Here is a 24,869-nt window from a genome sequence, read left to right on the forward strand (position 1 = left end):
TGGTTAAGCATCCATCTCTTGATTTCGGCTCAGGTTGAGATCTCAGGATCCTGGGATTCAGCCTTGAAGCCCTGTGCTGGACTCTGTGCTCAATGGGGAGACTGCTGGTGGGGGGGATTCTCTCTCTTCCTCTCCTTCTGCCCTATCCCTGCATGCATGCACACTCCCTTTCTCAAATAAATAAATAAATCTTTAAAAAAAGTTAGTGGTTGCATACTAAATGATTGCAACTATATGACATTCTGTAGAGAGGAGCAGTAAAAAGATGAGTAGTTGCTAGAGGTGAAGTGAGTGGAAAGGGAAAGATGAACAGATGGAGCACAGGGGATATTTAGGACAGTAAAACTATTCTTTTTGATACTAACTGATAATATCACAAAAAGACCACCAGATAATTATATACTTCATGATAGAATATATACCCTCACCTATGAAGTAAATGGTATACACACTATATATTTGTCAAAATCGACAGCATCAAACAACACAAGGAGTGAATCTTAATGTAAACAACAGGCTTCAGTTCATAATAATATATTGGGGGGTGCCTGGATGGCTCAGTGGGTTAAAGCCTCTGCCTTCGGCTCGGGTCATGATCTCAGGATCCCTCATCGGGCTCTCTGCTCGGTGCGGAACCTGCTTGCTCCTTTCTCTCTGCCTGCCTCTCTGCCTGCTTGTGATCTCTGTCTGTCAAATAAATAAAAATAAAATCTTAAAAAAAATCATATATTGGTATTAGTTCATCAGTCATAACAAATGTACCACATAAATGCAAGGTACTTATAAAAGGGGAAACTGGGGAGATGTAGGGGAAGTATGAGGGGTGAAGAGGGAGCTTTTACAGAACTCTCTATACTCTCTGCTCAGCTTTTCTCTAAACCTAAAAACGCTTTAAAAATAAAATCTATTGGGCGCCTGGGTGGCTCAGTGGGTTAAGCCGCTGCCTTCGGCACAGGTCATGATCTCAGGGTCCTGGGATCGAGTTCCGCATCAGGCTCTCTGCTCAGCAGGGAGCCTGCTTCCTCCTCTCTCTCTCTGCCTGCCTCTCTGCCTACTTGTGATCTCTCTCTGTCAAATAAATAAATAAAATCTTAAAAAAATAATAATAATAAAATAAAATCTATTAATAAAAAAATGAAGTACACATATGTGTCAAAATATGGATGAACCTTAAAAATATCATGCTAAGTGAAAGAAGCCAGATATAAAAGGCTATATATTGTATGATTATATTTATATGAAATATTCAGAACAGGCAAATCCACATAGCAGATTAGTGATTGCCAGGGAGGGTCTCAGGGGGAAGCTGGAAATGAGAAGTGCCTGACTAATGGGTATAAGGTTTCATTTGTGGCTGATAAAAATGTTCTGGAACTAGACAATGGTAATGGTTAAGCAAGGAACTAAGTGACACTAGATTATATACAATAAATTTTGTAGTAGATGAATTATATTTCAAAAATTTTTTTTCCTGACTTTGAGTGCAGCTTATTGGTAGTCCTGTAGTATGCAATGATCTGGTACCCTAAGAATGTGTTATCATGGGACAAAAGCTAAGGTCAGTTATAATTTCTATCAATGCCCTGCAGCATTTCTCATGCCTTTCACTGTAGTCTGTGTAGAAGAGCAGACATTTTAATATTTTTTTAAAGGAACCAGAATTATCATTCAAATGTTAAACTGCCACAGTGATATTCCTTTATGATTCATATGAAGTGCAAGTTCTTAAGAGATTATGCATTCACTTTCAATGTTTATAAAGAGAGGGAAGACAAATAGATCAGAGATAGAATCAAACACTGCCTGTCATAGATGTCAAGAACAACAGAACAACCGTCCAATTTCAAAATTTTTTTTTAAGATTTTATTTATTTATCAGAGAGAGAGGGGGAGAGAGCGAGCACAGGCAGACAGAATGGCAGGCAGAGGCAGAGTGAGAAGCAGGTTCCCTGCTGAGCAAGGAGCCCGATGTGATACTCGATCCCAGGACGCTGGCATCATGACCTGAACCCAAGGCAGCTGCTTAACCAACTGAACTACCCAGGCGTCCCTAACCGTCCAATTTTAATATATGAGCTACAGAATCCCAATGGCTCAAACCACATTTTACTTGTGAAAAAGCTTGTTTATAAAAAATAAGTAAATAAAGCTTGTTTATAATGATGAAAGAGTTTCAAACAAATAAAATCAAAAAAGCTCTCAAGAGGGGTGTCTGGGTAGCTCAGTGGGTTAAAGCCTCTGCCTTCGGCTCAGGTCATGATCCCAGAGTCCCGGGATTGAGCCCCACAGTGGGCTCTCTTCTTGCTGGGGAGCCTGCTTCCTCCTCTCTCTCTGTCTGCCTGCCACTCTGCCTACTTGTGATCTCTGTCTGTCAAATAAATAAAACTAAAAACTAAAAAAAAAAAAAAGCTCTCAAGAATCAACCTGAAAGATTTCCCACTAGCTAAAGTTGGGACAAGTTCAGCAGCAATTATGGTAATAATTGCAATAGATTAGAACACACCAAAAACACTTAAGTCCATGAATTTATAATGACACTAACAAAACAAAATAGCTTATTGGTCACTTTGAGAGGATTTTAAGAAAAAAACTGATTTTTCCAAAAATTCAAAATAAGCTGAAAAAAAGATCATAGTATTTATTCTGTCTTTCCTGTACACACTGTGCCTCAAGATAACCAAATAGTTAACAGGAAATGTCTTTTTATACATCTTACAACTAATAAAAATGGAACACAGAATTAGAAAATTATCATTTTGCAATCCCTAATTAGTGAACTTTACACAGTCATGTTTAATAGCTGATAATATCACCAAAAAATCACCAGATAATTATATACTTCATGACAGAACATATACCCTCACCTATGAAGTAGTCTTGCAAAAAACAAACAAACTTGAATCAAATCAAGCTTCACTTAACTAGCAATTCATAGGAACAAGAACAGGGGAAAATGTTAAACATCTTAGGAATGTAATGAGCAAAATCCAGACTGTAAGAAACTATTCAGGGTAAATGCCATAGTTTCTTTAAGGATAATAGAAAATGCAAGGAAAAAAAGAATGGAGGACCTATGGATCAAATAATATTTAAGACAAATATCAACTGTACAATGCTAAGTGAAATAAGTCAAAGAAAGACAAATACCTTATGATTTCACTTAAATGTGGAATTAAAAAACAAAACAAATGAGCAGAGGGGAAAAAACAATCCAAGAAACAGACTCTTTCAACTATTGAGAACAAACTGATGATGACCAGAAGGGTGAAACAGGTGATGGGGATTAAGGAGTGCAATTGTCATGGTGAGCACTGGGCGAGGCATGAAACTGTTGAATCATTATATTGTATACCTGAAATGAATATAACACTGTATGTTAACTATACTGGAATTAAAAACTTTTTAAAAAGACAAGTATCAACCAATTACAGTAGATAGTACATAGATCCTGATTCAGAAACATTTTATAGGACAGTTGGTGAATATCAAGTTACATTTGATGAAATATCAAGAAATCATTATTAAGTATTTATAGGTTTATAAGTGATTATTTTTATTTTTAAAAAGATTTTATTTATTTGAGAGAGAGAGAGTGAGATAGAGAAGATGAGAGGGGAGAAGGTCAGAGGGAGAAACAGACTCCCTGTGGAGCTGGAAGCCCGATGAGGGACTCGATCCCTAGACTCCAAAATCATGACCTGAGACGAAGGCAGTTGCTTAAACAACTGAGCTACCCTGATGCCCATAAGTGATTATTTTTAGAAGAGTTCTTTTTTTTTTTAAAGATATATATGGGTTAAAGCAGGACAGTGATTTGCTTCAAAATAAATAGTGCAGAGGTTTAGAGGTGGGTAGAAGTTAGGTGAGGTACAGGTGAAAGAAGATTGGCCATGAATTGACAATACCAGCAGAGGTAGGGTGATGGGAGTTCATTATTCTGTTGCCTCTACTCTTATATATATTTATGTACTGCCATTAATTTAAAAAATTGTAAAATAAGTGATATATGCTTGTATATGTACAGAATATTTCTGGAAAACTATCTAAGATTGCTAAGAGTGATTGTCTTTAGGAAAATAGGCCAGGTCCAGGGAAGGGGGGGTGGTCAAGACTTACTTTTCACTGTTTATATTACACATATAATAAATTAAGTGAAATATTTTTAAAAGCCAAAGTAGTGGGGCGCCTGGGTGGCTCAGTGAAGCCTCTGCCTTCAGCTCAGGTCATGATCTCAGGGTCCTGGGATCTAGCTCTGTATCGGGCTCTCTGCTCAACGGGAAGCCTTCTTCCCCCACTCTCTCTGCCTACTTGTGATCTTTCTCTTTCTGTCAAATAAATAAATAAATAAAATCTTTAAAAAAAAAGAAAGAAACTACCCTAAACTAGTTAAAGTGATCAATGAGTTCCATGTTGCCAAATCTAACATTTTTCTGCTTGCTTAGCCTATCAAGAGCATTTGCCACAGCTGACCATTACTAATTTCCTTGATATATTACCCTTTCTTAAATTCCAAGACACCATGTCTTCCTTCTCTATTCAAAGTCTAAGCATTGAAATACCCCAATATTAGTCTTAAACCTTCTTCTAGGGCACCTGGGTGGCTCAGTTGGTTAAGCAACTGCCTTTAGCTCAGGTCATGAGCCCACATGGGGCTCCCATCTCCATGGGGAATCTGCTTCTCCCTCTGACCTTCTCGCCTCTCATGCTCTCTCTCACTGTCTCTCTCTAAAATAAATAAAATCTTAAAAAAAAACTAAAAACCTATTCTCCATCCACATTCTCTAGTTAGGTGAGTTTACCCATTTCCATTGCTTTAAATATTACTTATTTGTCAATGTCTCCCTAAATTTACAACTCTAATGCTGACCTCTCTCCTCTGAGATCTAGACTTGTATATCCAGTGTTGCCTACTAAAAATCTTACATTTGAATGTCTAGCAGGTATTTTAAACTTAACATGTTCAAAACAGCACTCTTGATTCCCCTTTCCCAAGTCAATATTTCCCTTAGTCTTTGTGATCTCTCTAAATAAATAGCACCAATGTCCCCCCAGGATTAACTGAACCCAAATCTAAGTGTTATCTTTGAAGCCTCCTTTTCCTCATCTCCCATATTCATCTCCCATTTTTTTGGTAAGTCTTCACTTATCTACCCACAAAATACACCTTGACTCTGTCCACTTCTTTTTATCTCCACTGTCATCTCCTAGTCTAAGCCATTCATTATCTCTTATCTGGACTACTATAACAGGCTTCTAATGGGTGAGAGTCATATTTTAAAAATAAGTATTAGATCAGGACACATCCCTGCTTAAAATGCTTTCATGAAAACCGACAAGCTGATTCTAAAATTTTAAAAGAGAATAAAGGGCTAAGAATAGCCTAGACAACTTTGAAGGAGAAAGAGGAAAGTAAAGTGAAGGAGGGCACTGACTTTACCAGTTATCGAAACCTACTGCTAACCCATAGTAGTTTAAAAAGCGTGATACTGGTGTAGGAATAGACAAACAGAACAGTGGAACAGAACAGAGGGCGTACAAACAGATTTACAAAGGAACTTGGAATATAGCAGATACTATAAATAGGTTCTAAGGAAACTGGCTACCAGTATAAAAAATACAATTATATCAAATCACATATCATATATAAAAATAAATTCCAGGTTGATTAGATTTAAGGAAGAGCAAAGCAGCAGAAATTTTAGGGAAAAAAAGTCATTAGTATAGGGAGAAACTTCAAAATTAAGACCAAAAAATCACAAATCATAAGGAAAAATCAACTTGACTACCTTAAGATGAAAATTTTCTGCATGACAAAGGATAATTTAAACATGGGGAAGGGTGCCTGGGTGGCTCAGATGGTTAAGCGTCTGCTTTTGGCTCAGGTCATGATCCCAGGGTCCTAGGATAGAGTCCCGCATGGGGCTCCCTGCTCTGCGGGGAGCCTGCTTCTCCCTCTCCCTCTACTGCTCCTTCTGCTTGTGCTCTTTCATTCTCTCTCTGTCAAATAAATAAATATAATTTTTAACAACTAAAAGAAATGTATGGGAATTTTTTAGTATATGGAAGTATGACAACAAACAAATATATAAAACAGTCTATAACTGCACCACAAGCTCACAAGAAAATCCCTTTGGACATTAAAAAGAAAAATACTTTTTACTTAGCCAGAAAATTCCAACAGTAAAGTACAGAATAAAAGTGAAAGCCTTTCTCCCCAAAGATGACCACTGTGTTTTGCTTAATTTTATAATGCATATACCAGCTCATTAATTTAATTCAAAGTATCTGTTTTATTGATTAAAAAAGCAAATTGCTAAATAATAGATATGCTCTTATATCTTAAAAAAATACCTATGTGTGTATGTTTGTATAAGTAATGGAAAAGGTATGGAAAGAGGGAGAGGGAGGAACATTTTTTTTTTACTTTAGATAGTTCTGCATTGCTTGAATTGTCAGAATAAGCACAATTAATTTTCTTACTCCGATGACTGTAATAAAACAAGGAAACAAAACAAGCAAAATATATCTGCCATGTGCCATTACAGCTGAAGAATATAAGAAGAACATGCCCCACCCCCAAAAGAAAAAACTCAATCAATATTCTTTAAAAAGGCAAGAAAAGAACAAAAGTGTGTCAAATCAATAAAGCTTTTCTTAGCTAGCTTGTAACATAAGAGAGCTCAAAGTAGTTTGGAAAAGAAAAGATAAACCTGAAATATCTGCATCATTCTATTGATATGCACACCACACCACTAACTTTGGTTGGGGTGGAAGGATTTCCAGAAGAAGGAAAGATTAATAACCTCTTTGTTCATTTATGTAATGTCTGTTATAGTATGTGCTAGTTTTTATAAATTTTAAATAATAATTTTTAAACAAGATAAACCTGAATTATTTCATATTCCACAAATATGGAAGAAAGACAACTTTTTGTTATGGTTACAGCACAGGCTCCAGACTCAAGAGTCCTGGGTTAATAAATCCTGGTCACTTTGGGCAGGAAACTAAAACTAATTTTAATATATCTGTAAATTAGGCACAATAACAACATCTGCTTTACAGGCTTGTTATGGGGATTAAATATTGCGGGGGAAGGGGGTGGGCAGGAGCATATAACTCAGGGCCTGGCATTAAGGATAGAGCAAATTTTGGGCGCCTGGGTGGCTCAGTGGGTTAAGCCTCTGCCTTCAGCTCAGGTCATGATCTCAGGGTCCTGGGATCTGATGGGCAGGGAGCCTGCTTCCTCCCTCTCTCTCTCTGCCTGCCTCTCTGCCTACTTGTGATCTCTCTCTCTCTTTCTGTCAAATAAATAAATAAATAATTTTTAAAAGATTTTATTTATTTGACAGAGAGAGAGATCACAGGTAGGCAGAGAGACAGGCAGAGAGAGAGCAGGGAAGCAGGCTCCCCGCTGAGCAGAGAACCGGATGCGGGCCTAGATCCCAGGACCCTGAGACCATGACCTGAGCCGGAAGGCAGAGTAATGGAAAAGGTACTCAGTGGGTTGAGCCACCCAGGCACCCAAAATAAATACATTCTTTAAAAAAAAAAAAAAAGTACAGAGTAAATTTAATAAGGGTAAAAGCTGAATTAGGAATGCTGGTAACTTTCCCAACAGGTCTACTCCTTAGACAATCAGAAAACAAGTTCTGCGAATCAGAGCCCAGGTCAAAGGCGGGCTATGCAGTTCGTCAGCCACTGGCCCTTGTTTTCACAACCGAGGCCCCTTTCGGAGAGTCTCTTAAAAAGAGGGCACACATTCCGATGGATCAAAGAAAGGGCCAAGTTCTTGAGGCAGAGACTAGACGAAGAGAGGGACTGATAAGGGCACATCCTTTCTCATTTTATCCCAAACACCCTTTCTCATTTTACCGCAAAGGCTTCCTGGGCCTGAAATTTTCAAAAACTGCCAAATGAACGCCCTTCGTGCCCTCCTCAGGAGCACCGCGACCTCCAAAGCGCTTCTCAGCTCGTCCCTCCTCCCCCCAATGGCCCTCTTGGGGCTCCGTTTCCTTCCATTAGCTCAGACTCTGTCCAGTTCCTGGTTTCCGCCCGTAGTGGCCTGCCTATCCACTTTCTCCTCCACTTCAGACTCCGTTCATCTCCCTCAATTCCTCGCCCTCCTCCCCACACTCTCAGGTCACTTCACGACTCTTCTGCCTCAATAACCCCTCCTCTGCCTCAGGGACCGCTCCTCTGCGCCATTCCCCCGCGTCAACCTGAGGTTCCCCCACCTCTGCCTCAGTTTTCTCCCCTCAGCGTCAGACCCCACGCTCCCCGCCCCGGTCCTCCCGTCCTGGCCCTACCGGGCTGCTCCAGACTCAGCGCCCCCAGGCGGCGGATGCCTTCCTCGTCCAGATCCCACTGCTCCGCCATGCCCGCCCGCCCCTCACCTGTCTCGGTCCACGAGACAGGCTCGCGCACGCCAGGTCCCGCCCCCCGCCGCAGGCTCCGCCCCCCGCCCCCCGCGTGCCGCCCATCACCCCAGGCCGTTAGGGCACTGATCGCGCGCCTGCGCGCCTGCCCGCCTGCCTCAAGAGTCCCGACTATGGTATGGATCCCGCCCTGGCGGGGGCGCCAAAAACACCAAAGCGGCGAATGGGGAGGCGATGTGGCCAAGGGTTAGGACCTGGTTCTGGGACACGGGATGGGATAGGGCTCCAGCTTTGAAGGGTTTGAGGTCTGGCTCTGTGGGGTTGGAAGAATGCGCCTGTTTTGAAGGATGATGTGTTCTACTTTGAGGTTCTGGGGTACTTCAGGTCTGAGAGGTGGAGGGTATGCCTCTTAACGAGGTCAAGTTCTTGATGGCTCAGCGTTTGAAGCTGTTGACTCTGAGACAAGGCGGTGGCCAGCGGGGGCGTGGTGGGGAGGTGTCCAGATCTGAAGGAGTGGGGAAGGGGGTGGGCGGGGGCAGCTCTCTGATAGGGAGGGAGCCCCAGATCGGACCGTTGGTGAACTTGGCTCGGAGGAGTTGAAGTCCTGTCTTTAGATCTAGACAGGTTCTAGCTCTAGAAATTTAGGCTCTAGCTCTAGAAATTGATTTGGAAGTGCTCCTTTGGGAGCGAGGAGCAGTGCGGAAAGGACAAATACTCTTTGGAATGGGCTGGAGATGATTATGCTAGGGCTACCCCATTTCCTATAGTCAGTTTGGCAAGAAACCTTTTGTCCTTCAAGTGCTACAGGTCCCCCAAGCTTGCCTCTGACTGAAGGCTCTCCCCAGGCTGGGATACTTCTAGGCTAGCAAACTCCTGTGCAGTCTTTGGAAAGAGAACTCTAGAAAGAGCAGCCACATCCTTAATCCCTACCCTCACTCCACCAGGTATCTCTTGAGAGCCCACCTGTGGATGAGTCACGTAGGTGTAAGAAGGAGGCAAACTCTTGAGCCAAGATACTCTAGTCAAAGCCTATCCTTAATAAGAACAGAGGACTGAGAACAGAGCTGTGACTCACCTTCCAGGAGTGGGTTTTCTTTGGCAGCCAAAATCTGCATAGTAGGAGCACTTACACTGAGCTGTCAACCAGCTAGTCACCTTTAAGAAAAGCAGAAAGCAAAATCAAGAGTCCTTGCATATTTATGCTTTCTGGTCTAGGTGGGACCCTTATTTACCATCAGCTTGTCATGCTCCGCTGTAGCCATTTTTAAAGAGGGCCAGGACTCAAAATCCTAGCTTAGTTCATTAGATTGGCTTTTCTTCCTGAACTTCCGTGAATCATGACACCATTTAAAAATCTGTAATCTTTCTCATGACCCGTTTAACTCTTCTAGCCTCAAATGTGGCATATATAATTGCCCTTTACATCTGAATATAGACCAGGTTATTTTAAGAGAAAGGAACTCCACTCACTTCTTTGTTGTATGCATTTATTTTCCTTCCTCAGCTGTCAAAATGGAAGATACAGGTTTTGTTGGAGAAGTAGGCCTTTCCTTTCTTTAGCAACCACCTCTTTAACACTCTACTCCCCCACCAACATTTTAATGCAAATTTTGAAAGATTCAGAGAGGGTGAAAGAACTATATACCCACTGCCTGCATTCTACAGTGACCATCTTGCTGTATTTATCACATGTCCATCTTTCCATCCCTTTATCAATTCATATGGGTTTGCTGATGCATTTCAAAATGTTATAAACATCAGTACATTGCACCCCAATTGCTTCAGCATGCATAATTTTTACTTAGAATTCAAAATTATTTAATGGCTCTTTTTAAGGTGCAATTTTTATGCTATTTACCACCTTTTTTTTTTAAGATTTTATTTATTTATTTGACAGAGAACACAAGTAGGTAGAGAGGCAGGCAGAGAGAGAGAGAGAGGGGCAGGCTCTGCACTGAGCAGAGAGCCCGATGCAGGGCTCGATCCCAGGACCCTGGGATCATGACCTGGGCCGAAGGCAGAGGCTTTAACCCACTGAGCCACCCAGGCACCCCTAAGTTTTGTTTATAAGGGTAGTGTTCCTTGAGTGTTTTTTTTTCTTTAAAGATTTTGTTTATGTGACAGACAGAGGTCACAAGTAGACAGAGAGGCAGGCAGAGAGAGAGAGAGGGAAGCAGGCTCCCTGTTGAGCAGAGAGCCCGATGGGGGGCTTGATCACAGGACCCCGAGATCATGACCTGAGACGAAGGCAGAGGCTTAACCCACTGAGCCACCCAGCCGCCCTGAGTGTTTATTTTAAAATCTGATACAGATGGTTTGTGTGTTCATATGTTCTACTTTTCTATAGTGTTGATAAGCTAAGTCATCTTTTTTAAATTCTTTCTTTATTAACATATAATGTATTATTTGTTTCAGGGAAACAAGTCTGTGATTCTTCAGTCTTAGACAATTCATAGCCCTCACCATAGCATATACCATCCCCAGTGTCCATCCCTTCCTCCCCTCTCCCCTCCAGCAACCCTCAGTTTGTTTCATGAGATTAAGAGTCTCTTGTGGTTTGTCTACCTCTCTGCTTTCCTCTTGTTTCATTTTTCTCTCCCTTCCGCTATGATCCTGTCTTGTTTCTCAAGTTCCTCATATCAGTGAGGATCAGCAGTTGATCAACATTGGGTTGTTTCTAATGTTTGGCTGTTATGAATAATGCTTCTGTGAACATTCATCTGCAAGTTTTTGTGTGGACATAGGTTTCATTTCTCTTGAATATATAACTAGAAGTGGAATTGCTGGGCCATATAGTAACTACATGTTTAATATTTTGATGAACCACTAAACTGCTTCCCAGAGTAGCTGCACCACTTTACACTCTCGCCAGTAGTGTTAGAAGGTTCCAGTTTCTCTAACCCTTGTCAACACTTGTCGTCTATCACTTTGATTCAGATCATTCTACTGGGTGTGAAGTGGTATCTCATTGCAAGTTTTGATTTGCATTGCCCTCATGGCAAATGATGTTAAGTATATTTTCATGTGCTATTGATCATTTATATATCTCCTTTAGAGAAATGTCTTTTTAGATTTTTTACTCCCCTTTTAAATTTGATTGTCCATATTTTTATTATTTATTATTGAGTTGTAAGAGTTATTTATGTAGTCTAAATACAATTTCTTTATCAGATATGTGATTTGCAAATATTTTGTTTCATTATATGGGGTTGTCTTTTTACTTGCTGGCATCTTTTGAAGCACAAAAGTTTTTAATTTTGATGAAGTTTTATTTGTTTGTTTCACTTGTGCTTTCTGTATCTCATCTAAGAAGGCATTACCTAATCTAAGATCATGAGGATTTTATGTTTTCTTCTAAGGGTTTCATATTTTTAGCTCTTAATTTTAGGTTTGGTCCATTTGGCGTTAATTTTTGTGTATGGTGTAAGGTGGGGGGTCTAACTACTACTTCTCCTTCCTCCTCTTCCTCCCTCTTCCTCCTCCTCCTCTTCTTCTTCCTCTTCCTTCTGTTCTTCTTCCTCTTCCTCCTCTTCCTTCTCCTCTTCTTCCTCCTCTCTTCTTCTCTTTCTTCTTCTTTTGCACATGGATGTCCAGTTGTCTCAGCACTATTTTTTGAAAAGGCTGTTCTTTACCCATTGGATTGCCTTGGCTCTCTTGTAAAATTCAATTAATCATAAATGTAAAGGTTTATTTCTGGACTCTCAATGGCATTCCACTTATCCCTATGTTTTCCTTATACCAATAACACATTATTTTGATTACTGTAGCATTTTAGTGTGAATCATCAAATTTTGTTCTCGTTGGGGCGGCTGGGTGGCTCATTCAGTTAAGTGTCTAACTCTTGATTCCAGGTCAGGTTAGATCAAGCCCCACTTTGGGCTCCAAGCTTAGCAGGGAGTTGACTTGAGATTCTCTCCCTCTGCCCCTCCCCTCACTCTCTCTACCAAATTAATGAATTAATTTTAAAATTCTGTTCTCCTTTTTCAAGAGTATTTTTTTCTATTTGGGGTCCCTTATATTTCCATATGAATTTTAATGTCAGCTTGCCAATTTTTGCACACACACAAAAAAGGCAGCTGGAATTTTCATAGGGACTATGTTCAATCTGTAGATTAATTTGGAGAGTATTCCAATCCTAACAGTATTAAATCTTCTGATTGGTAAACATGAGATGTTTTTGCATTTACTTAGGTCTTTTAAAATTTATTTCAGCTATGTTTTGAACTTTTCAGAGTACAAGTATTACCTTTGTTTTATTAAGTTTATTCCTAAATATTTTGTTCTTTTTGATACTGTTGGAATAGAATTGTTTTCTTAGTTTCATTTTTGGATTGTTCATTGCTAGTGTATTAAAATCCAGTGACTCGGGGTGCCTGGGTGGCTCCGTGGGTTAAGCTGCTGCCTTCGGCTCAGGTCATGATCTCGGGGTCCTGGGATCGAGTCCCGCATCAGGCTCTCTGCTCAGCAGGGAGCCTGCTTCCTCCTCTCTCTCTGCCTGCCTCTCTGCCTACTTTGTGATCTCTCTCTGTCAAATAAATAAATAAATAATCTTAAAAATAAAAAAATAAAAATAAAAAAAATAAAATCCAGTGACTCAGTCAGTTAAACATCCAACTTCTGATTTTAGCTTAGTTCATGCTCAGGATTGTGAGTTCAGGTCCCTCAATAGGCTCATGCTTGATGTGGAGCTTCCTTGAGATCCTCTCTCTCCCTTTGCCTCTGCCCACTCCCCCAACTCTTGCACACACACACACTCTCTCTCCCTCTCAAATAAATACATAAATAAAATTTAAAAATAAAAATACAATTGATATATATATCTTTCACCCTTGTTGAACTCATTTATAATAATTTCATAGTGAATTCCTTGGGATTTCACCTGCAAATAGTCTTACTTCTTCCTTTCCAATATGGATGCTTTTTATTTCTTTTTCTTGTGTAGCTCTGTTTTCGTTCTTCTTTTAGGAGGAGCCTGGCATGCCTCATGAATCAGCAGAGGATTTGTTTCATTTCAACGTTGGGGGCTGGCATTTCTCAGTTCCCAGAAGCAAACTCGCTCAGTTTCCAGACTCCCTGCTATGGAAAGAGGCTTCAGCCTTGACCTCTTTGGAAAGCCAGAGGCTATTCATTGACAGAGATGGTTCCACATTTAGGCATGTGCATTATTATCTCTACACTTCCAAACTCTCCTTCTCCAGTTGTGCAGAACTGAACTTACTCTATGAGCAAGCACTGGGTTTGCAGCTGATGCCTTTGTTGCAGGTAAGATACTCTTGTCTTCGAAGAGTGATCAGAAACATAGGACTTATATCAATCACTAAGTGTTGGGTTCTTTCATGTATTGGTTGCTGAGATGACCCTCTTAATGGGGAAGTATGATGAATGAGTTAAAGTAATAAGTAAATTGAATAAATGATTTCATCCTGACTGTACCTTACCTCTACCAGTAGCCACCACATTTCCAGGATGGAACTTAACCAGCTGCGGAGTTGGTTCCTTGACTCTTAGAAATTGTATTTTAACATTCTTCTTGAATCTTAATTTTTCTCCAGACTACAGAAACCACTTCTTTTTTTTCTTTTCTTCTTCTTTTCTTTTTTTGTAGATCTTATTTATTTATTTGACATACAGAGGTCACAAGTAGGCAGAGAGGCAAGCAGAGAGAGAGAGAGGAAGGGAAGCAGGCTCCCTGCTGAGCAGAGAGGCCAATGTGGGGCTTGATCCCAGGGCCCCGGGATCATGACCTGAGCTGAAGGCAGAGGCTTAACCCACTGAGCCACCCAGGCGCCCCCAGAAACCATTTCTATAGCTTATCTTAAGTAGTTTATTCTTAGTTTTTGGACAATGATTTTCCTTTTAACCTAGAAAAGCTAAATATTATGACTGGAAAGGACCATTGGCCATGCTCCATATTAATCCCGCTGTCTGGACAAAGTGTTGTTTATGGGATCCATCTCCATAAGCACTGACCTGATAAGTCACAGTTCATCTCAGTGCACTACCAGCTGTGCCTCCCTAACACCTCTTAGAAGAAAATTGAGGTAGATCTTGCATATCTGGGTCATATAGGAATGAGAACATTTCACACTGTTTTTGTAGGTATTCCTTACTAAATAACTTAATGTTTTTTTCTTAAAAGTTATTATATATTTGGAAATCAAAACCCTAAAAAAACCCTTAACATAGCCCAACACAAGTTGTTGTAGTGGTCTTTTCTTTTTAGTTTTTTAAGGCTACCCACCTGAAATAAAATTTTTTTCAACTACCTCTGCAATGGAGTGCTAGAATAATTACAAGTGGCTTCAAAAATACTTACATACCCTGGCATATCAAGATTGCTGATGACTCTATGCCAAAGCACTGATTCTGTGGGGAAAAGGAAGGAGTCACATGTTCATTACAGAAAATCAGAGATCAAGGCAATTTTTTGAAGAACCATTTTAAAGAACACAAGCCCGTTATACAAACAGTTTATAAAGCCCTTTAATTCCTTTCCTATCCTCACTTTCCAAACTGAAACAAAATCCATATAGGAAGCAACTTCAGAATAGGAGGTAACAACTCACAGGCCAATGAGTGGGTCCAATTCCAAAGTTCCAAGTTGTGTGAGCAGTAGTTGAAGAATCATGTGGATCTGCGTCCCTAAAGATACAGTAAAACAAGTGCTTATGTTTTGGAAATAGTGTTTTCAAAGAAATAAACACTTAAGCTGGTCTAATTGAAGTGATGTTTATTCTTTGAAGCAGAGTATAAATACAGCTGGAGAATCAATAGCCATCTCAAGCAAATCAACAGCCTCACACATTTCCATCACTTTCCCCACTGCTAAGGTCTGTCCAAAAATCCGGTTCTTGCATAAATGTATGAATGCTTTCCTTGGAGAAAATGGGAGTTTTCCAATTATTAGTCTAAAGACTATTCTCAGGCAGTCCAACTTAATGCATTCAGCCAGTATTTATTGAAAACATTTTGGGTAGCAGGCATTATTCTTGTGGTCTTTAAGGAAAACATGGAATGAACCAACAAAAATAAAATGAAAGCCACAAGTAATTTTAAATTTTCTAGTAGCCATATTTTTAAAAAATTAAAAAGTAACATTAATTTTAATAATATTTTCTTTAACTCAGCATATTTATTTTATTTTATTTTATTTTATTTATTTGACAGAGAGAGATCACAAGCAGGCAGAGAGGCAGGCAGAGAGAGAGAGAGAAAGAGGGAAGCAGGCTCCCGGCTGAGCAGAGAGCCCGATGCGGGACCTTATCCCAGGACCCTGAGATCATGATCTGAGCCGAAGGCAGCGGCTTAACCCACTGACCCACCCAGGCGCCCTAACTCAACATATTTAACATATTTAAACATACTGATTACAGCATGTGATCAGTATTTTAAAACTGATATATTTTACATTTTTTGTACAAAGTCTTAAAAATCTGAGGTGTGGGGCACCTGGGTGGCTCAGTGGGTTAAGCTGCTGCCTTCAGCTCAGGTCATGATCTCAGGGTCCTGGGATCGAGTCCCGCATCGGGCTCTCTGCTCAGCAGGGAGCCTGCTTCCCCCTCTCACTCTGCCTGCCTCTCTGCCTACTTGTGATCTCTCTCTGTCAAATAAATAAATAAAATCTTAAAAAAAAAAATCTGAGGTGTGTTTTACACTTATAACCCATCTCAGATTCAGAAGATTGCATTTCAATATATACTTACAGCTTCTTTGGAAAACAGTCTGGCAGTTCCTCAAAAAATTAGAGTTATCATGCGACCCAATTGATTCCACTTCTAAGTCTGTACCCAAGAAAAATTAAAACTTATGTCCACACAAAAACTTGTAAGCAAATGTTCAAAGCAGCATTATTCATAGTAGCCAAGAAGTAGAAACAATCCTTGTGTTTTATCAGCTGATAAATAACAAACAAATGTATATCCATAAAATGGAATATTTTTGTCAGTAAAAAGGAATGCAGTACTGATAAATGTAACAACAAGGATGAGCTTTAAACATTATGCTAAGAGAAAGAAGTCAGACACAGAGAACCATATTGTGTATGATTTAATTTATATAAAATGTGCATAATAGGCAAAGTTATACAGACAGAAAGTAGATTAGTTGTTGCCTAGAGCTGAGGTACAGTGGGGGAAGGATAAGGTGAAGAGGATTGGCAATGACTGTAAATGGGTACAAAGTTACTTTTTAGGATGTTGAAATAGATAGTGATGGTGACTGCACAGCTCTGTGAGCATACTAAAAACCAGTGAACTGTACAACTTAAATTGGAGATTTTATCATTCACATTATATATAATAAGAATGCATTTCACATAAAATACATTTCAATAAAACTATAAAAAAATCATTGACTTCTATCTTCATATTAGGCCAGGAGTCATCAAACTATACCCTTTGGATAAAATCCAGCCCACTACCTTTTTTGTACAGCATGTTAACTAAGAATGGTTTTTACATTTTTATATGGTCAAACAAAAACCAAAAGAAAAATTTTTTTGGTGCATGAATATTACCTGAAGTTCAAATTTCAGTGCCTGTTAAGTTTTATTTTAGCACAATCATGCTCCCTTGTTTATATATTGTGGATAGCTGCTCTTCAGCTTTAATAGAGTTGAATAGTTGCAACAGGGACAAAATTCTCAAAGCCTAAAATATTTGCTCTCTGCACTTTTACAGAAAAAGTTTTCCAGGGCACCTGGGTGGCTCAATGTATGAGGCGCCCTTGGTGGCTCAATGTGTGAGGAGCTCATGTTTTGATCTCAGGGTCATGAGTTCATACTCCACAATGTGTCAACCCCTGGCCTACACTCTAATGGGTCACAAGAAAAGCATGAAGACCAGTTAGGAGGCTCCTGTAGCATCCAGATAAAATACAGTGGTAGTTTGGCCTAAAGTGGTAGTAGTAGAGTTAGAAGTGTCCAAATTCTGGATGTGTCTCTGTGAGAGAACTGACAGGGTTTGCTAATGAATTCTTGGTATGAATTGTTGGTAGGGTAAGAGAGAATGGATTAACTCCTTTGTATTCTGAGCAGTAAGCAAATGGTGGATTCCAAGGGATGAGCAGGTTTAGGGGGAAAAATCAGGGGTTTGGATTTGAATGTGTTAAATTTGAGAGGCAAGAAAAGGGTATTAAATATCCAAGTGGCAATGGTGAAAAGGTGGCAGGATGTATAAGGTCTGGAATTCATGGGAGCAATCTGATCTGGAGGTATAAATTTGGGAGTCATCAAAGCTGCTATGTAAATCCATGAGTCTGGATGTTCACAGAGAAAATACAGAGTAGTCATTCCAGGTCTGTACATTACCATTACAGTGTATCCTGGAGCTTTCTATGTGATTTGGGAAGTCCCCTTTGCCTAAATAAATGTAAGCTACTTCCAGCCTCTCACAAGCTATCAGCCTGGTTGAGAGTCAGCTGCTACTTCAGTGTGAAATTTCTCTTCAGGGTCCCCCACAAGGGTTCAAGGCTTTTGGCAAACTATAGTTTCCCTTTTACTCGTCCCCTTGAAGCCCACTGAGGACTTAGCATGACAGTGCATGCTACTTGTGTTTCCTTTTCCATTGCCTTCTGGGGACTTCTAAGTTTAGAAACTTAAATTATTCTGCCTATGAGTATTCTTCTACCAGCAAGCAACCCAAATGCACCTGCATTCCTTGTGCTCGAGGGAGCCAGGGAGTTTTTATGTTGATCACACAAATGATGCTTTTATGAAAACAGACAAGTAACAGGTCTCACATTTCCTATTACTCATGATGTGAAGACAGATTACCACTGTAATCCTAGAAAGCAAGATTACATCAACAGTAGATACTCATCCCAACAGCATAGCTTGTCTGCGGATGTATGGGTAAGTGGACAACCCTTGACGTGACATCTGCATGCCCTGTCCCAGCACATACACAGCCACGTGCATGCATGGGTACACACACACACACACACACACACACACACACACTTTGAAGTTCAACCATGTCCCTAAGCACCCCAAATGACTTCTCCTCACACCTTTTAACTTGCGATTTCTTCTTCCTAGAATGATCCCCCTATATGTGATCCAAGGGAAGCCTAGCCTGACATTTCCAGGCAGCATTCTGTTTCTCTGCTCTCAGAGTTAATTCCCGTCACCTATCAGTGCTATTCTGTTTGGCTCAGGTATTCATGTATCTTCCTCCTTCACTAGCCTGTATTCTTTTCATATTTACATTCCCAGCCTCTCACAGCACCCAGCCTGTAACAGGTGTTTAATAAGCATCCACTGAGAGAACACTGAATAATGTACCCACGATGACCTATGAAGGTTGAAGCTACTTCTGCGGGGTCAGGGAACCAGAGGTAGTCGTGGGAGAGGCGGGTTTGAGATATTGATAGTTGTCTCTTATTTGGCTCCTTTGGCTGATAGCAGCTCTTCTGCATCCTCTTGTTCTACTAGCCTTGCTTCCTTTGAGTTTCACATTGATGTTGGCCTTCCTTGTTTTATAAGGCAGTTGAAGATTTGTGGGCTCCTCCAAGCTCCTTCCAGCAGCCCACATCAGAGTATTAGGCATCTCTGAGCACTGATTCTGCTTTGAAAAACCTCCATTAAGTCCCTGAGCTCTGCCAGTAGTACATTCGTGAGCCCCCTTGTGGTGGTCATACCTACACATGTGCAAAACTGCCCCCACGCTCTTAGTCTTACACTGCTTCTGACTGACGTGTTTCTTCACTACTGTCTAGGCCAAAAGTAACATTAATTATCCTTGTGCTAGTAACTAGCCATCTAAATGCTGGTCTATATTTCCCTAGAGAAATTCTCCCTCAGGGCAATGGGTTAAGCCTCTGCCTTTGGCTCAGGTCATGGTCTTGGGGTCCTGGGATCAAGCCCCACATCGGGCTCTCTGCTCAGCAGGGAGCCTGCTTCCTCCTCACTCTCTCTGCCTGCCTCTCTGCCTACTTGTGATCTCTGTCTGTCAAATAAATAAATAAATAAAATCTTTAAAAAAAACAATGACTTGAGATCCCACAAACTATTGTGGCTGCTGCAAATACAGCAGAGAACAAAACAGGCAAGAAGATCCTCATGGTTTTGGAGGTTTTATCTACTAGGGGAGACTAACAGATGATAAATAAATAAGTAGGTGTTATTGAGAACAATAAAGCAAAGTGAGGGAATTAGGGAATGTGTTCTTTTGATTCATACAGCCCCTGAATGGCTTCCCATGAGTAGAAGGCTTTGTGTTACTAGAAGTCAGAGCAAGGATTGACTGAGAGAGTTTTAGAAAACAACCTAATTAAGGTTTCTGGGCCAGTGCATGCAGCATGACTTGACTGGCAGGAATTGTGATCTTTGGGGATTTGTATGTTTTTCGTTTTTAAGATTTGTCAAACATACCTTCTTTCTTGGGGACGCCTGGGTGGCTCATTCACTTAAGCATCTGCCTTCAGCTCAGGTTGTGGTCCCCGTGTCCTGGTATCGAGTCCCAGTCAGGCTCCTTGCTCAGCGGGAGCCTGCTTCTCCCTCTGCCTGCTGCTCCCCCTGCTTGTGCCCTCTCTCTCTCTCTCTCTCTCTCTCACACACACACACACACAATTAAATAGATAAAATCTTAAAACAAAGCAAAACAAAACATACCTTTCTTGGAGATAATGGTACAGCTCACACTTTACATTTGTAGAAGTAGCAAGAAATGGAGATTTCATTTCTTCAAAATAGATCATTCTCCTCTCAGCTAGTGTATCTCTCAAGCTGGTCGGACTGTCCTACCCACCCACCCCACAGGGTATACCTGGATATCAAACAGTACCTCCGAAAAGGGAGTCCAGGCCCATCCTCCGGGCTGTTTTCCCAGGCAGGGATTTCCCTCCAGCAACACATCCTTTCCACAGTGGCCAATTTAGAGTTGTTCAAGGGCACTATTGTTTCCTCCACTGGGACAGAATTTCAGGATTTGAATCTGCAAGTGAAATAAATGACAGGTTTGAGTTCTTCTGCTGCAGTCAGCTTAGCATGGGTATTAGACGGTCTGCTGTCTCTTGTAGGCTCTCCCTGGTTTTACTCTCTTTTCTTTCTACTTCACCAGACACCTTTTTTTTTAAAAGATTTTTATTTATTTATATGACAGACAGAGATCACAAGTAGGCAGAAAGCAGGCAAAGAGAGAGAGAGAGAGGGAAGCAGGCTCCCCGCTGAGCAGAGAGCCCAATGCAAGGCTTGATCCCAGGACCCTGAGGTCATGACGTGAGCCGAAGGCAGAGGCTTAACCCACTGAGCCACCCAGGTGCCCTCACCCGACATCTTTTGATCCATCACCAATCAGACCCAAGTGGAGATCATTTGTCTTGTCATCCTGCTCCCTCGCCTTCTTTATATCCTTGTCCCTCTCCCCACCTAGATCTTCCCTCTGGGCTCTAAGTCCCAAGTTGGAATCACTGCATTCCCTACCCTCTGAACTCTCTGGGCTCTGCCCACTGTAATCCTGTGTTTTTTCTCAGTTGTTTTTTTTTGTTTTGTTTTGTTTTTGTGAATGCAGTCTCCTTCTAGGCCAGCTCATTTTGGGCTCCCTCGTGTTTCATTTTGCTCTTCTTTCCAGAGGACTCAGTTTTCTCTCTCTCCATTTACACATATTCTTTCATTTAACACATCAATTCTGAGCATTTACTACATATTAGGTTCTAGACTAGAAGCTGGGGATGCATCAAGCTGGCTGTTCCCCCCCCACTCCACCGAAGTCTGAAAAGACAGGCCTGAAACCAAGCTAGGGACCCAGAAAGAAAAGTTTGGAGGGGTCTGTGGGAACAAAAGAGAATGACCAATTCTAGCTAGGGGAGGCTCCAGGCTTTTCATACAGAGAAGGGAGGAGAGAAGTGTTCTGGGAAGAGGAAATTGCATATACAAAGTTGAGGAGGCATTACAGTGTCTTTGGAGTTTACAGAGTTTAGAGTCACTGACGATGGGATACAGACAGAAAGAATGGTAGGAGATGAAGCTGGAAAGGTAGTTTGGGATCTGACCCCTAAGAGGAAGGAAATTAACATATATATTACTTCCTTTAATCCTTACAACAATACCTTCCAGATTTTCCTATCTCCAGTTTGTCTGTGAGGAGTCTGAGGCTTCTAGAGGTTAAGTGACAGATGGGAGGCAACTTGTTAAGAGCAATGGTGAAGAGCATGGATCTGGAATTCTGGGTTCCATTCCTAGCATTTCCACTTATTTGGGGCACTGAGTACTTGTTCCCTTCTTGGGCCTTGTTTCCCATGGCTAAAAGGGAGTGATAATAGCAAAGCCTACTTGGTAGGTGGGGGAGGTGGGACATTAGGAGGATTCAGTTTAAAAATGCCTAGATGCATGGGGTGCCTGGGTAGCTCAATGGGTTAAAGCCTCTGACTTTAGCTCAGGTCATGATCCCAGGGTCTTGGATCAAGCCCCACATCGGGCTCTCTGCTCGGTGGGGAGCCTGCTTCCCCCCCCCCCCCTCTCTCTGCTTGCCTGTGATCTCTGTCTGTCAAATAAATAAAATCTTTAAAAAAAAAATGCCTAGATGCAATGTCTGGATGGCTCAGTCAGTAGAATGTGCAACTTTTGTTCCTGAGGTTGTGAGTTCGAACTCCATGTTGGGTATAGAGATTACTTAAAAATAAAATCTTTTTTTAAAAAAATATTTTATTTATTTATTTGACAGTGAGAGATCACAAGTAGGCAGAGAGGCAGGCAGAGAGAGAGGAAGGGAAGCAGGCTACCTGCTGAGCAGAAAGCCCGATGTGGGGCTTGATCCCAGGACCCTAAGATCATGACCCGAACCGAAGGCAGCGGCTTAACCCACTGAGCCACCCAGGCGCCCTAAAAATAAAATCTTTAAAAAAAAAAAAAGTGCCTGGGCAATAAATGTCAGCTCCAAGTGACCAAGATTCAAAGCCCAGTCTGTCTGACGCCCTTGTGCTTTTTGTGTATATCCTGCTGCCTTTATTGATTGTGAAGGACCTTGCATTCAATGCCAAGGAGAATTTGGAGGTCCCATAAATAGTGGGGAGCACTTAAGCTTTTTAAGATGGAGAGTGGATTGGACTCATTTGAATGCTTGAAAGATCACGGAGAGGGCCTGGGGATGAGAGGACCGGGACTAGGGGAGGGGAAAGAAAGAAGAAGGTGGAACAGAGAGCAGGGCATGGAGTCTTAGGGCTTGCTGGCTGACTAGTGTGACCATCAGTCAAGTCATAGTCCCTGCTTGAAATCCTTCAGTGTCTACTCTTAACCAGGGGAGATATCAAACTCTTCAGGCCAGCTTACAGAGCTCTTCGCTCTCTGGCTCTCTGACAGAGAGCAAAGAGCTCTGTAAGCTAGCCTGAAGAGTTACTGCTCTAGATTCATCTCCCTCGCTCCCTCAACCTCCAAAACTTTTTTCTTGAGATTTTATTTATTTATTTATTATTTTTAAAAAATATTTTATTTATTTATTTGACAGAGAGAGACCACAATAAGGCAGAGAGGCAGGCAGAGAAAGAGAGAGAGGAGGAAGCAGGCTCCCCGCTGAGCAGAGAGCCCGACGCGGGGCTCGATCCCACGACCCGGAGACCATGACCTGAGCTGAAGGCAGAGGCTCAACCCACTGAGCCACGCAGGCGCCCCAAGATTTTATTTATTTATTTGAGAGAGAGAGAGAGATTGGGAGAGGTCAGAGGGAGAGTCAAGAAGCCGACTCCCTGCTGAGCAGAGAGTCCAACATGGTGCTTGATCCCAGGACCCCAAGATTATGATCCAAGCTCAAGGCAGACACTTAACTGACTGAGCCACCCAGGCGCCCCAACCTTCATACACCTTAAAGCTCCAATCAAGGCACAGGGGCAGGTGGCCTCAGTATTTACTCTACCTATCATCCTCCCACCTGTCCTGTCCTTCCTGTGCAGTCACTGTTTTCTTTATTCCACTTATAAATACTGCCACATTATAATAATTATAATTATAATAAATAATAATTTATTATTATTACCATCATCATCATTATCATCTCATTTTAATTCAGTAATCCTGCTCACCCACTAATGCAGAAACTGTTCTGGTTTCTCTGTTATCTTCCTAGCACCTCATTTTTATTTCTCTTTGCCCGAGGCTGGCTAACTCCCTCATACAGAAACCCATCTTTCACCAATTTCCCTCCTCAGGGTGGCTGAGAGCTTGACATAGAAGCTAAAGTCATGTGCAATGCTGAGCAAAGGGGGAGAAGAAAGCTTACATTTCCTTCCAACGCTGTGCAAAGAAATTCTGGGGTTCCTGGAGCTCCTGAAACTTCAAAAACGATGCTGGCTTTTAATCTCCGTATATATAAATTGTTGGTTTTCTCATCTTTTCTCAGCTTTCCTCCAAGCTGAGAGTTCCTTGAGTCTAGGCACGGTATCTGTGGTCCTAGTAATACACAAGCATTTCTCGAATGAATGAATGACAGACTCTCTTATGATGTTTCACACACACCCTGTTCCTCCCTCCCGTTATTCAGTGCTCCCAGAACGCACTCCCCATGACCCTGATCTTTTCCAGTCCTTCCACAAATCCACCAGTCACCCTAAGTGAGGAAGATTCTCCCATTTCTAGTCCCCTCCTTTTACAGAGGCTAAGCGATTATGTGGGTGCAGTGTAGAGCCATGGCCACCAGAGGGCACTTTCAAAGTTTGGGCTTCCTATGAGTAACTTAACAAGAGCCTCACCTCTGTAGTTCAGCTTAGAAGCAGGTTCTCATATTGAGTCCAAGGTGTTTTGTTGATTTTGAGGCTCTTAAAGAAAAGAAAAAGTTGTCCTGTGATGCCTTTCAAAAACTACTTTTCTATATATCTCCAGAAATTTCTTGGGAAAATACTTTTTTCTTCTAGAGTAGGGACAGGAAAAATGGGATTGCTGTTTGATAATCTGCCCCTTATACAGGACATTCAAGGGAGAATGGGTCCTTGAGTGACGGGCAGCACCAGCCCACCTTCTGCTTTGAGCTTCAGCCCTGCCTACCTAGTGTGCTCCAGATTATGTACCCGACCCTGGTCACCTGCTCTTTCAAGTGGAGAAGCTCTGGACGTGGAAGACTGCTTGAGCAAGTCACAGATCCTTTACCCTCAATTGCTTCATCAGTAAAATGGGAACGCAGACATTTACCACATCTGTCTCACAGAGTTGTGTCAGGGTAAATGAGCAAATGCATATGAAAGTGCTCTGAAAACCGTGGTACCCACTGCCATGTCCAATACCCTGCTAAGCTCACGTTCCAGGATTAGGATGAACACAAACGATAAGCAGATCACAGCAATTATACAAATTGTTGAGTGGAAATGGTAGAAAATCTCCAGTTTTTAATGATTAAATATAAATTACTCTTTAGCTTTATGTAAGATAAATTTCTATTAATCAGCATAAAATTATAACCCAAAAGGATTGTTTCAAAAATCAGAAGATGGTCATTGAAATTTTGAATATCAGCATATCATCTTGTAGACTAAATTTTTATATTTTTGTGTGATTGTCTAAATTTATTTCAA

General features: G+C 41.3%; 2 protein-coding genes across 17 annotated transcripts in view; one reads left to right on the plus strand and one right to left on the minus strand.

Moving 5' to 3' along the window:
- The window catches only part of LRRC36 (leucine rich repeat containing 36), a 78,038-nt gene that overhangs the window by 50,389 nt on the left and 2,780 nt on the right, over positions 1-24,869 (minus strand). For 7 of the 14 annotated variants that reach the window (XR_009348626.1, XR_009348627.1, XM_059151727.1 and 4 more), the window contains exon 1: positions 8,307-8,449. Coding sequence is in view for 9 of the 14 variants with exons in the window: in XM_059151727.1 (XP_059007710.1) it covers positions 8,307-8,376 (70 nt within the window). In the remaining 5 variants the exon portion in view is untranslated. Of the gene's footprint in view, positions 1-5,786; positions 5,998-8,306; positions 8,451-9,450; positions 9,531-14,695; positions 14,754-14,941; positions 15,018-20,158; positions 20,309-23,584; positions 23,755-24,869 lie in introns of those variants that run through there. The other 7 variants (XM_059151724.1, XM_059151725.1, XM_059151726.1 and 4 more) reach the window with 7 other exon arrangements.
- KCTD19 (potassium channel tetramerization domain containing 19) overlaps positions 8,460-24,869 on the plus strand; it is a 29,994-nt gene continuing 13,584 nt past the window's right edge. For 2 of the 3 annotated variants that reach the window (XM_059151715.1, XM_059151717.1), the window contains exons 1-2: positions 8,543-8,621; positions 13,341-13,637. In XM_059151715.1, coding sequence (XP_059007698.1) covers positions 8,610-8,621; positions 13,341-13,637 — 309 coding nt within the window. In that variant the 5' untranslated portion in view covers positions 8,543-8,609. Of the gene's footprint in view, positions 8,622-13,340; positions 13,638-24,869 lie in introns of all 3 variants that reach the window. The other variant, XM_059151716.1, reaches the window with a different exon arrangement.

This window comes from Mustela lutreola, chromosome 16 (assembly GCF_030435805.1).
Source record: "Mustela lutreola isolate mMusLut2 chromosome 16, mMusLut2.pri, whole genome shotgun sequence".
NCBI classification, from domain to species: domain Eukaryota; kingdom Metazoa; phylum Chordata; class Mammalia; order Carnivora; family Mustelidae; genus Mustela; species Mustela lutreola.